The 13,425-nt window shown below is 51.6% G+C and overlaps 1 protein-coding gene across 1 annotated transcript in view; it reads left to right on the top strand.

Annotated features, from left to right (window-relative positions):
- Nucleotides 1–13,186, top strand: part of KIAA0930 (KIAA0930 ortholog) — a 46,812-nt gene extending 33,626 nt beyond the window's left edge. The window contains exons 6-10 of the mRNA XM_066358651.1: nt 965–1,105; nt 1,618–1,812; nt 4,833–4,995; nt 7,235–7,393; nt 7,866–13,186. Coding sequence (XP_066214748.1) covers nt 965–1,105; nt 1,618–1,812; nt 4,833–4,995; nt 7,235–7,393; nt 7,866–7,906 — 699 coding nt within the window. The 3' untranslated portion in view covers nt 7,907–13,186. The remainder of the gene's footprint in view (nt 1–964; nt 1,106–1,617; nt 1,813–4,832; nt 4,996–7,234; nt 7,394–7,865) is intronic.
- Nucleotides 13,187–13,425: the final 239 nt, after the last annotated feature.

Genomic DNA, 13,425 nt, shown 5'->3' with positions numbered 1-13,425 from the left:
CCTTGGCCAGATAGCTTGGTTGGTTAGAACGTCCCGATACACAAATTCTGTGGGTTCAATCCCCAGTCAGGGCACAGACAGGAACAGATCGATGTTTCTGTCTCTCTCCCTTCCTCACTCTCTAAAATCAATTAAAAGAATAAAAAGTGCTGCCCCAGCAGGAGGGGTCATTAGCCATTAAACTCTATACATAAGCTCCTCCTTGCCTATGTTGTACCCACTCTGCCCAGGCTTGGGATGCTAAGGTGTCAGAAGGGTGGGGCTTTGGAATTTATCCAGCTACACTTTTGTTTTAAGGTTGGGAAAACTGGGTCCCAAAGCAAAGGGTGACTCACCTGGGAAACGTGCTGGGAAGAACCGGCTACACCTGCAGCTGCACCTGTGCTGGGGTCAGGCCAGGCCAGGCCCTGGAGACCTCCAGAGGAAGGGGGCGTGGCTTCCAGAGTCTCCTGGATTTGATGGTGTCTTGAAGCCCCGTAGGCTCAGGGGCTAAGTGCTCCTCCAGGCTCACACTGCTCATTCATCCGTCAAGCTGAAGTTTGAATCTGGGTCTGTTAGAGCGGGGCAGGAGGGTCTGGAGCCCACTGCCAGAGTGAGGGAGACCCTGGAGTGTGGGCTGCACAGTCCTTGTAAACTGCCTGACTCCTTAGCCTGGAAGTGTGATGAGGGACAGTCCTAGGGGAGTACATCCCCCAGAGTCACAGTCACGAACGCCCCCAATGCAATGCCCTTGCCCTGCATTTAGGCTGTCCTTTTTCCAGTGCTGGGCTCAGCGGAGGGTAGGAGATCTGGGTAGCCACAGGTATCTCGACAGCTGTGGCTCAGTGTTCTCATTTACAAAATGGGTTTTATGAGCCATTCTCCTGGGCAATGCTGGTGAGTGAGGGAGTGTATGGAGCTGGGCCAGGCAGGTGGTGGGCAGTGAACAGTTGATGTTCCCCTTTTTACCTTGTGCCCACCCCAGGTGTTCAGTGACATGACTGTGGGGGAAGGAGAGATGGTCTGTGTGGAGCTGGTGGCCAGTGACAAAACCAACATGTTCCAGGGAGTCATCTTTCAGGGTTCCATTCGCTACGAGGCACTCAAGAAAGTGTATGACAACAGGGTGAGTGCTGGGTAGGCCTAGGGAGACACCCCATCCCTTCTGTAACTGCCCCTTAGAGCACCTGCAGCCCTGGGGTCCCGCTAAGGTGATTTAGGGCACACTTTATGTGACATTCTTCACGGTCACTCCAAGTGAGAGCACTCCTCAGGTCAGCCCCTGTCTGGCTGGCCTGAAGGGAGAGGAACCAGGTGGATGGCCCTTCTCCTGAGCTGGGTACCATCCTGAGGCTCGCCTTCCTCAAAACTTGGGAAGGGGCAACAGGGAGGTAGGCTCAGGCTCTTGGAGCTAGAGTTGTGTTCCCAGCCTGGCCCTGGGCCTGCTGTGGGTGTGGCTCATTAGGCAACGAGGGGAGTGTCAGCTGGGGACCCCAAGTGTTCAGCACTGCCCTGAGCTGGGGTGCAGTCTCACCCTGAGGAGACTAATCCTTAAGGAATAACCATGCTTGCTGCTCATGTCCCCAAGGGAAATCCTCCCCACCAACCTGGCTCAGGCCATCTCCCACCTGCCCACAGGTAAGCGTGGCCGCCCGCATGGCACAGAAGATGTCATTTGGCTTCTACAAGTACAACAACATGGAGTTTGTGCGCATGAAGGGGCCACAGGGCAAGGGCCATGCGGAGATGGCAGTCAGCCGTGTGTCCACTGGTGACACGTCCCCCTGTGGGACTGAAGAGGACTCCAGCCCTGCTTCTCCCATGCATGAGCGGGTAAGGGCTGCGCCGCTTGGGTAGGGGCCTCCTGTTCCTTGAATCTGCTTCCCATCATCGCCCTGATCCTTACAGCCCCGAGTGAGGTAGGTGTCATTATCCCCAACTCTCTGCTGAGAACACCGAGGTTCAGAGAGGGCAAGTCACTTGCCCAGGGTCACACAGCAGGTTAGTGCCTGGGCCAGAGCTCTTTCTGCTTCCCTGGAGCTGTCACTGCAGCCAGGCAGAGTTTACTAGGTCCTGGCGCCTGCCTCATTGGACCTGCTGGGCAAGTGTGGGCAGGTGAAAGGCCTTTGCATTGAGTGAGGTGGGGCAAAGATGAGCTGGCCTCCCCTCCTGTTCTGTGAGGTTCAGTCAAAGAGCACAGAGGCCCGGGGCTGTCTGGCTCTACTTTTTCCTGGCCCACTGTTTACAAGGTGTGTACTGCTGGGAGCCCACCTGCAATCTTGTGGGTAGGAGTCAGCTTTCCTCCCCAGACCTAGGAACCCAACGTTGCCAGACTTGCTTATGCTGCTGCAGGTCCCACGACTCTGGTGTGATAGCACTGAGCCTTGCAGCCCTATTCTTTCTAGGCTCCCATTCTTCCTAGGGGTACAACCCCAGGTCAGCAGCAGCTTTATTCCCAGAGCCTGCAGTGGGGCCCAGGGCTTAGGCAGGAGAAAGTCTTCAGCCCACTAGTCTGCTTTGCACCACTTGGGTCTTCTAGAGGAGGCTGCTCAGAGCCACGGGGTCTTGGACCAGGACAGGTAAGTTAGCATATTAGGGTGGAACAGCAGCCTTGCTTATTAGCCTCTCCAGGAAAGGGGATGAGGGTGAGATACCATGGGCTGGAATTTGGGTGCTGCTGCTGCGTGACCTTTGGACAAGTCTCTTTTCTTCTCTGAGCCTCAGTTTGCTCATCCTGAGATGGGGTGAAAGCACCTGCTCCTTTCTGTGCTGGGAGCTCAGGGGAGCCGCTGCACCTCAGGCACCTGCACGGGGTTGGCCCTCGGGGGTACTCAGGGAGCAGCCCCTGTAGTGATGGTTTGCCGGCGATCTATGTGGGAAACGACTCTTAAGAATGTAAATAATGCCTTGCCACTGATGGCTGCTGAGGGAGAGTGTATTTGCCATGTTTCTAATTCTGTCAAATAGCATTAACCAGGTGGCTGGCGGGGGGTCTTCTTTATCTTCTTTATACCTTTTTATGTTGTGTATCTTCTGCAATGAATGTGTCTATAAGCAGAACTAAATAAATGGTATTTAAAAAAAAAAGACGGATGAGAATCCCAGGCCAGGGCCTCTCTCTCACTCATTGCAATAGAAGTTGTCTATGTTTCTGAGCTCATTTCTGAGATAAGGAGCCTGATTTTTCTCCTTGGTCCTAATTGCCCACTGAGACCCTGACAAAAGGTGTTATGTGAAATCCTTGTGAAGGTGAGGCCTAGGCTCTGGGCTGGACAGACCTGGGTGCCAATTCCAGCCAGTTGTTTGCTGAATGATTACAGATATGTTAGTGTTTTTCAACTGCTGCTCCATAGACTGGTGCCAGCCTGCCAGAAATTTCGTGCCAGTATGCAAAAGAGTTAACCACCCTGACGTATGAAGATTATAGAGTCAGTCTGTGGACCATTGGTTGAAAAACAGTGATTTACTAGACCTGCCTGAGCCTTGATTTTCCCATCTTGATAATGGGAGTGAATGTATCACCCTCTTAGGAAGGCTGTGGGGGGTGAAGGAGGCCATACCTGTGAAAGGCCCTGACCGATAGTAGCAGGGTGGCCATGGGATCAAGAGGAGGGACTTCCCAGGGCCACACAGCTGTCAGTGGCAGGACTTGACTTCCTGGGGACTGCTCAGCACCCCCCCCCACCTCTGTGCTCACTGTTGCTTACCCTCCTTTTCCATGGGGGTGTAATTTGTAATCAGCGCATGACAAATGCAGATTCTGTGTGTATTGTGGTTTCTGGTGTTTGTTTTTTATCTTTTAAAAACCTTCCCTGACTTGTGGGAGGACCATCTGGAGCCAGCAGCCGCCGGGACTTTGGTGGACGTCGGAGCCATGACGAGGAGGCTGATGGGGCTCCCGAAGTCTCAGTCCCAGCTCATCTTGTTCCTCAGATTCTTGTTTGCATGGGGAGGAGGGAGGAGATGGGCCAAGTTCCCTCTGCCTGGAACGCCCTTCCCCCCCTTCTTCACCTGGCGAACTCCTACTCGTCCTTCAAGACCCAGCTCCAGCGGCATCTCCTCCAGGAAGCCTTTTCTGATTTCTCAGGCTTTTGCCTCTGTGCTTCCCTGTATCCTGTGCTTCTCTTTTTCTGTCTCAGCAGCCAACATGCAGTCTGTGGTTGTCACTTTCTGGGTCTGTTGCCCCAGCAGACTGTGAGCTCCTTGAGGGCAGGGACCAATGTCGTGTACCTATCTGTGTTTAGTGTTGTGCCTGCCTGGCCCCAAGAGAGTGTGGAGAATGTTTGGTGAACTGGACAGTGTGGTTAGAAGAGAGAAGAGGGGACAGAAGCATGTCTATGAAAGAATGCTGGGTGAGGGGCATGGGGCATACTAGCCAAGAAAAGAAATCAGGGTGCAGAGCCCAGCCTTAGGGGACAGAAGACCCAAGTTCCAATCCCAGTTTTGGCATCATTCTGCTGGGTGGCCTTGGACAAGTCAGAGTTGGTGTCCACCGTAGTTCCTCGTTGGTCCGATGGGGTTGATACTGGGTCCTGTCTCATGGGAGGTTCTGTGGATCCTGTCCTGTGGTAGGTGCCTAAGCAGCCTTAGCAGCCAGGTTGTACTGGGACAACCCCGTCAGTGTCCGAGGTCTGCAAGAGGTTGTTCTGCTGGCCCCTGCTCTGAAATCATCCCCTAATGCCCACTTAGCACTCAGGAGGTGGGACAGTCACCACAGCCAAGTCCCCTCTCCTTCAGCCCAGTGCTGCCTTCTGGTGCTGTGTCCATTTTAGTTTGAGGGCAGGAGATGAGTGGGCTTGGGGACCCCGGGTGGTCAGTGTGTTGCTCTGGTGACTACGGCTCTTTGTCCTCAGGTGACCTCCTTCAGTACACCCCCCACCCCAGAGCGAAACAACCGGCCCACCTTCTTTTCCCCGTCCCTCAAGAGGAAGGTGCCACGGAACCGGATTGCCGAGATGAAGAAATCTCATTCAGCCAATGACAGCGAGGAGTTCTTCCGGGAGGACGATGGTGGAGGTGACTGGCCCCTTTGTGCTCTGAGGGCCTGCCTGCGGCCTTTCAGTCTCCTCCTGGCATTTACTCCTTCAGTCACACCTAGAGAGCTGTGCCCTGGGTACCTGTCCAGGGTGGGGGCGGCGCTGTGGACAGATCCCAATCTTGAGGAGCCCCCTCCTAGTGGTCTCTGTTCGGATGTGAGGAAACAATTTCAGGGGCACATGCACTGGCTAAGGTCGATTGTCTGACTTTTCCACACAGCAGGCCATAGGTAGAGGAAGACTCTGTTTCATTCATGTCTCTTGTGACTTCAGATCTGCTGGCTTCACTCCTCAGTACTGTCTTTGGCCAGTTTGCCATCCCTCTAGAGCAGGGGTCCCCAAACTGCGGCACCCTGAGGCCATTTATTCGGCCCCCGCCGCACTTCTGGAAGGGGCACCTCTTTCATTGGTGGTCAGTGTGGAGTACTGTATGTGCTGGTGCCACAAAGCGCGGCATCGCTCACGTACAGTACTACTTCCGGTGATGCAGGACGCATGCGTCATGGTTCCGGAAGCACGTCATATTACTTGTTACAGCTAACAGTGACAAATATGGAATCGGACATTGACCATCTCATTAGCCAAAAGCAGGCCCATAGTTCCCATTGAAATACTGGTCAGTTTGTTGGTTTAAATTTACTTGTTCTTTATTTTAAATACTGTATTTGTTCCCGTTTTGTTTTTTTACTTTAAGATATGTGCAGTGTGCATAGGGATTTGTTCATAGTTTTTTTTGTTGGTTTTTTTTTGTTGTTGTTGGGTTTTTTTTCATACTTTTTTTTTTTAATTGAGACAGAGAGAGTCAGAGAGAGGGATAGACAGGGACAGACAGATAGGAATGGAGAGAGATGAGAAGCATCAATCATTAGTTTTTTGTTGCGCATTGCGACACCTTAGTTGTTCATTGATTGCTTTCTCATATGTGCCTTGACCGTGGGCCTTCAGCAGACCGAGTGACCTCTTGCTCAAGCCAGCGACCTTGGGTCCAAGCTGGTGAGCTTTTGCTCAAACCAGATGAGCCCGCGCTCAAACTGGCAACCTCGCGGTCTCGTACCTGGGTCCTCGGCATCCCAGTCCGACGCTCTATCCACTGTGCCACCGCCTGGTCAGGCCATAGTTTTTTTTATAGTCCAGCCCTCCAACGGTCTGAGGGACAGTGAACTGGGCCCCTGTGTAAAAAGTTTGGGGACCCCTGCTCTAGAGCTTTCAGTGGGGGATCTCAGACACAGGGTGTTCCCAGCCCCGACTCCTTGTTCTGTGCAGTCTCCTGAGGGCTATGGTGCTCAGTGCTTCAGCTTCCTGGAGCCCAGGCCTGTCTGTGATCTGACCCTCAGCTTGCAGTCTCTCCCAGCAAGCCTGCGCCTTTGCGTGGGGTCGGCCCCGCCTCAGTAATCTGCAGCAGAGGGGTAGTCATTTTGTTTGTCGTAGGAGCTATGGAAAGCCAGGGGAGGGTTTTAAGCAAGGGCTTGACAAGATCAGATTATATTCAGATATTCAAATCTGGATAATATGGAAAATGGACTATAGGAGGGCGGAGCTTGCTGACAGGAGCTGTTGGGAGTTCCAGTCAACTCTGCGCTGTTGAGGCCCTGAGTAGGTCATGTGCCATTGTCCTCAGAGCTCCATGTGTGTTTGCTGGACAGATGACAAAATGACAGGATTCACTGCTGGCCCGCACAGCCCAGGACAGAGCTGTGGCTCTGGCACTGAGTGGGATGCAGAAGCCGAGGGCCCTACCGAACCCTGGCTAGGGCTAGAGACTCCAGCACTGGCCTTCCCACCCTTGTGTGAGCTTAGAAAGTGCCCTCCTTGTCTCAGCTCATTTCTGTATCTGTAGGAAAGTGCTGACAACCATCCTGTCTGCCTCCCTGGATGACCCATAAGACTGAGTGGCACTGATGAGTCATGCCAGCCTAGTCCAGTGTCCTGCAGGCTGGTGGTGCCTAGTTCCAGTGACAGAGCCATGGGGAAGCAGAGAAGTGACAGTGTGCTGATGTGCCAGACCCCACAGAGGGGACTCCAGTATGGAGAAGGGGGTTGGGGAGAGCTCAGCGGAGGTGGGTGCTAGCCCTGAAGGACAGGGCAGAGAGGTTGGAGAGGGCACGTGCTGCAGGTCAGGGTAATCAGATGCCCAGCAGAGGGCGCGGATGGTCTGGGAAGGAGTCACCTGGAGTGGGAGGTGTTCCCTCTCCTCCCTAATCGAGCCTCCTCCCCTGTAGCTGATCTGCACAATGCCACCAACCTGCGGTCTCGGTCCTTGTCTGGCACGGGGCGGTCCCTGGTTGGGTCCTGGCTGAAGCTGAACAGAGCAGATGGAAATTTCCTTCTCTATGCACACTTAACCTACGTCACTTTGCCGCTGCATCGGATCTTAACAGGTGATGTTGTTTGATGTGGGAAACTAATATCATTTCTTAGCAGCCAGTTTGATTCCAGGGCCCTGGGTACCTGAGGTCAGTTCTTGGGGGCTGTCCAACCCTGTCTCATCATTTCAAGTCAGATCTCCCAGTTCACACTTCATGTGGGACCTGTGGGAAAGCTAAGCCTCTAAAGGCATCCCTTTGTGTAGTGTCCTGGAGGAGCCTTGGGTGTGTGTTCCCAGGGGGAGGTGAGGCTCTGGGGCCTCTCCTTAATGGGCCAGTCTCCCAGGCAGGCCCGACTATGCAGCTGTGCCAGGCTGTGGCCCTGTCTGCACCATGGGGAAGATCGCAGCGCTGCAGTCTAGGACTTTAAAAGAGGAAGTGCATATGAATTACTTAGTGTGGGCTTGCTTCCTGAATGCAGCTGCTGTTAGCCTAGCACTTGGGTGTTCCTTTCCTTGTCTCATCCGTTCCCCCCCCCCCCACTCAGACATCCTAGAAGTTCGGCAGAAACCCATCCTGATGACCTAACCGTGTGCGGAGCCCGCACGAGCCCCTGGCCCTGCCAGGCCCTGCCCAGCCCTGGGAGTGCTGCCAAGTGCCTACCTGTCCACCGCCACCGGGGTCTTCTGTGACAACCCAGCGCCGGAGCCGGAGCCAGGCAGGGCCACTCTACCCCTGGGGCCTGGGCCAACTCCACGAACACCAGCCCAAACTGAAGTGCCTCTTTCTCCTTCCTGCTGGCTCTGCTCCTGCCCTGCGCCCAGCCACCCATCACCCCCAGCCCGTCTCTGGAGAGCCCTCTGGTCCAGAGAGGACCGCAGATGCCATGAGGTCATAAGAGAGAGCAAAGGAGCAGCCAGCGTCCAGTGTGTCCAGACCTGCCGACCCGATGTGCACACCCCGACAGACAGCAGATGGAGACCGCCCAGCTTCAGCGTTCTGTGTGCCTGCTGCCAACACTTCTTAAGAAAAATGGTTTCAGATTTTGCAATGCTGTGCCAATGAACTTCAGCATCTGCGTTGGTCCTGACACGTTCGTCCTCCCTAGCTTGGTCCTAAAGGGGTTACCCTGGGGAGATGGGGAACATGGCTGTTTGATGGCGTTACTCTGGGCTGGGAACACGGCACCCCACATTCGGTTCCAGAAAGGCCTCAGGCTGAGCAGACAGGCCCTGATCCTGCCAGAATGGCCTTTGCTTCCATCCAAAGAGCACCGCCAACATACACACCTCCAACCTGGAGATACACCTCCAACCTGGAGACATCCTGCTCTGGGCCTCGGGTGGCGCAACCCCAGAATGTGGACTCTGAGGGCAGATGGGAGGGCTGGGGAGCCAGATGGAAGAAGGGTGGGATCTATGCCAAAGAGGGATGGTGTGGGGTGGGGCTGGCATGCTCCCAGGAAGGTTCTGGTAGAACATCCTCTGAGGGCCGGGAGGGGATAGGGTGTTTCATCTTTGGTTTTCTAGAGCTTACTTTCTTTGCCTGAGTGTGCTGGTCCCATTTCTCAAACCAGCTCACTAAGGCAAAGGGAAATTGGCTTCCATGCGGCCGGTCTGGTCCTGGTGTGTGAGTGTCCCCCACGGCCTTGTGCCAGCTGGGATTTCCACCTGTGATGACCTGTGTGCTCCTCTCAGAGCCACAAGCCTTTTCAAGAGCAGGAGTGTCCCCCGGCTCAATGGGGATGAACTGTCCACCAGGTCTGTTGCTATGTTACTCTGTTTGAAGTCCCCGGGATTATCCTAGGGGTTCCTGCTGTGTTGAGAAGTCCTCTTCGGGGTGGAGAAAAGGAATTGGAGGGGCTTGTTCTCCGTCTGTTTTTATTCTGTGCTCCAAGGGTTTGCACTGGACTCCAGAACAGGGGACTACTTCGGGGCTTTCACTAGATTTTGTATGCTGTTATTAAAAGCGAGCTATTGCATTTCATTCTGCCTCAGTTTGCCCACCTGTAAAATGGGGCTGATACCATCTACCTCACTGAAGTCTCCAGGGTTCCAGTACATGACTGGGTCAGGGTGTGATCACCAGCCATTCTGCACTGCTGAGGTCAGGTGTCAGACTATCTGGATGCTTGCCTCCCCCCCTCCCCAGCACTCGTCCCAGAGTTCGTGTGATAGGGTTGGGTTTGAACATTCCCGCATTCTCTGACAGCGCCCAGCTCATGCTCAGCATTGCCTCCCCCTGCACAATTTCGCATTCCAAAGCAGGGTCCCAGCACAGCCGAGTCAGGGGTCACCTTGGAGCCGTGAGCCCATGTGACCCGGTGCTACAGATGCCATCAAAGTGTTCAGGAAGCCCAACAGAGCCCCCAAGCTCATGTCCAACGTGGTTCTCCAGGAATGTTTTCTCCCTGGTCACCTGGGGTGTAAAGACTGTGGAACTCAGTTCCTGGGAGAATTGCAGTCCTGAGGTAGCTTCCACAGAAGGATGAGGTAGTTCAACCCGTGCAAGAGAGAGTAGGCACCCTTCTCTGTTCTCAGAGGTCAGGCGCTCAGGAGGTGCCCCTACTGGAGCCAGAAATCAGCCCAGCTCCGAGGCTTGTCCGCCACTCCCAGTGGGGCCTGGACGGGTCGTGCTCTTCTGTCCTGTCTGCCTTCCAAAGTGTTGGAGAGCCAATGGCAGTAATGTGAAAATGCTTTGCAGAACTCAGACACGTGTGCCAGGGGTGGGGTTTTAGAGCTCACACCTCATTTGTAAACCACACGAACAGATGCACACTGTGGTCTGGCTGTTTTGTATCCAACACATAGGTAGCACCTGGCGTGAGCAGGCACTGGTTTAAACATTTAGGTACCATCATGACCCCGCCCTATTAATAAGGAAACAGCCAGAGAGGTTCAGTGAACTGCCCAGGATTGAGCAGTAAGCTGTGCAGGCAGGCGTCCACCCAGGTGTCCGGTGCCAGTGGACACTGAGCCCTGACACTGCTCCCCAGGACAGATGGGCCATTGTTTTGGTGGGATTAACTGTTTTGTCTTTAAATCCTCCAGAAGGTACTTCTGATACTGAATTTAAAACATGCTCCAAGGTGCTTGGTAACTAGGGAGTAAACTTACTGTGATGTTTATTTTTTTAGAGTGACAAATGGCACCAGTAACAAAGTAAGAGTAACAAGTGACATTTTGACCTGTAAGGCCATCTTTAATTTTTTCTAGGAATATGCCACTCCCTTGTGTTATGCAGGGATGGCAAAAAATGCATACGTTTCTTAAATGGGAATTGGAATTAAAAGTAGTTTTTCTTGGAAGAAACCTAGGTGTCAATTTTGAGGACATTAATAAGAAGGTTATCTTTTTGTTTTGTTTTGTTTTGTCTAAAGAAATGCGTTGGTCCTAGAGTCTGGTAGGTAACAACCTCCAGCGTTGCAGCAGTGTCTTGCTGGGCCTTGCCGTTGCCTATGAGAACAGCTGAGGTTCCTTATTTCAAAAGAAGGCTGTTATTTAAAACACCTATGTCAGAGAAGTATTCAGACAACAAAAAGAAGCAGAACTATTCTATAGCCCCGTCCACTTGAGTTTTCCAATGCGTCAGGTTTGTGCTAACATTCAGACTTTTTAAAGGACTGAACAAATCATCAGAAATCATTTTGGTTTCTATCTATGTGGAAAATAAGGATACTAACAAAACAAAGGTGTATTCCTAATGTCATTTTTCTCTCCCTCAAAGATCTATCTAGAATTAAGCCAGGATCTATTTTTATTGTTTTAATCACAAAGACTAGTTAGTAGACTTTTGAAGAATGAAATAAAATCTTTTTTTCCATTAAAAGACATTCCATAGGGCAGTCCTTAGGCAGTTGTTATAACGACTGACTTCTGAAAAATATATTTGACAGTGTCATAATGTGGTGATTTTAATCACAGGCCAGAATTCTTTAAAAGCTTACATATTACAAATATGCTAGCTTTTCAATGAGATTATTAGGGGATATGGGGAGATCTCTCTCTCTCTCTCTCTCTCTCTATATATATATATATATATATATATATATCTATATCTATATATATATATATATCCTGTTCAGTTTTCCAATACAGCCAGAATTTAGTTTTATATTCAGTTTCAAAAATGAGTATCTTTCGACTTCTGTTCAGGCTTCCTCTCATCTTGGTACCAGGAAACAAAATTACTTCTTTTTTTACAAAGCACCCTAGTAAGCCACAAACTCTGAGATACAAAAACGCAAGTGCTGGCTGACACCTGGCCATAGAACTTGAATGGAAGAAGCCTTTCAAGGTGTTGGCAGCCACCCTTCCAGGAAGCACTGCTCTCCGGGCCAGGTAGCCAAAGTTCTATCCTGTCCCTCTCGGGAGGTGACTTGTGGGGAGTTGGGTGAAGGGTGCATGCTGGGACTTCCTTTTCCCTTTTCCTATATGGACTTGGTACTGACCTGATCCTCAGCGGAAAAACGTTCTCCTGCCGTCTCTGAGCCCTGGAGAACTTGAAACACCACATGCAGAAGCCAAATCACTGAACACCGAGTGGCCTGGGGTTGGGGGCAGAGTTCCACAGCAGGTGGAGCTTCAGAAGTGGAGGCAGCCGCAGACACATAGAAGGAATATGAGTTTACAGTTTTCTATTCATCCCACGGCCCGCAGGTGCCCTTACCGTGGCATTCCTGGCCTTTGGCTCAGTGAATCTAAAACAGCAGCTACACTTCACCTCTGCTGAGTGCTGGACATGCGGTCTTGCCTTCGGAGTCCCCACTTTGCAGAAGGTGTGTGAGTTAGGGCTTCAGTACTCATGATGCCCTGTGCTCTCCAAACAGATTCTCTGTATGAGAATGCTGAAACCTGTTGAGATTTTTTTCACTACTTTGAGGCATAACTAAAGTGATTTCTACAAAATCTATTTTAGCAAAAGCACCACAGTGGCACACATTGAATACATGCGGGTCAAACTCTAGAGTGCTCTTTCCATCCAATGTATCAGCAGTTTCCAGATTAACCCTCCTCCATATCCAGTGGAAACAATTTCTAAAGCTGTGTTTGTGGCTGGCTCTTCACTGTTGCTTATGAGTTTGCATTTCTATTGAAATTTGATTTGCATGTTCAATATTAACATTTATTCCCCCCCCCCCCCCGTGTCTTCCTCTTGCATGTATCTGTACCTTGTTATTTCTTTTTCTCTCGTAGGGAATTTCAAATGAAATACAGATATTACAGCCATGGGATGATACCTTAGTGATTGAAACTTATTTTGCTCCCAAAGATTTCTTAAACTTTTTTTGAAGCGCTCATACAAGCTATGCTTTTGAACTGTTATTGGAGAGTGACAGAAGCCACCCGGTCTGTGCCCGGTCTCACTGTCCTCAAGTCAGCAAGGGGATTGGACCTGTGGCTGCAGTTCGATCAAATGATGCATTTGCAAAATTAAATACAAGAGATGCATTTCAGGCTAGCTCTCAGCCACCACCACCCCCTTCCTGTCAAGTAAGAAAGCCTTTCACTGGGCTGTATAGTCTCCCAAACTGTCCCTTGAGAGCCTCTTAAAGAGCCCTCCAAAGCGGAAAGGAACTAGAGTAATAGGTCTGAGGTTTGAATGTTGGCAGGCTCCCAGCAGGCCACCTGGTCTTGTGGGAGCTCGATGCTGGACCATGGACTCTGTCGCCTTGCTCTGCAATTAGTCACGCTGGTGTCAAGTATGTCCCCACATTCCGGCCAGCTCCTAGAGCCTGTGACTGCAAGGTCATCAGAGAGGGAAGCTGCCCGTGAGTCACTTCTCATGCAATGGACTTTTCCTGTCCATGGTCAAATGAACTCCATATTACCAGATGGGTATAAGTAAAGCCTAAGACACTGCAGAAAGTTATAGACTAGAAAAAGGGGGGTTCTGAGAGGAACCTGCCATAAGGAACATCACACCAAGTTGGCACCTCTTGGGAACGGATTGCATTAGAAACATCTGAGCCAGAGGTTCCTGAACCAGCATCACCAGGGCAGACTACACAAGACGGTGGTTATGAAGGAGTCAGTTAAAAAGATGATGCCTTTGCCACCAGATCAAACACCCTTCTTGTCAAATAATTCGGTCTTAAAGCGGTCACC

Source organism: Saccopteryx leptura, chromosome 1 (genome assembly GCF_036850995.1).
Source record: "Saccopteryx leptura isolate mSacLep1 chromosome 1, mSacLep1_pri_phased_curated, whole genome shotgun sequence".
NCBI lineage: Eukaryota > Metazoa > Chordata > Mammalia > Chiroptera > Emballonuridae > Saccopteryx > Saccopteryx leptura.
This window is presented reverse-complemented; position numbering and strand designations above follow the sequence as displayed.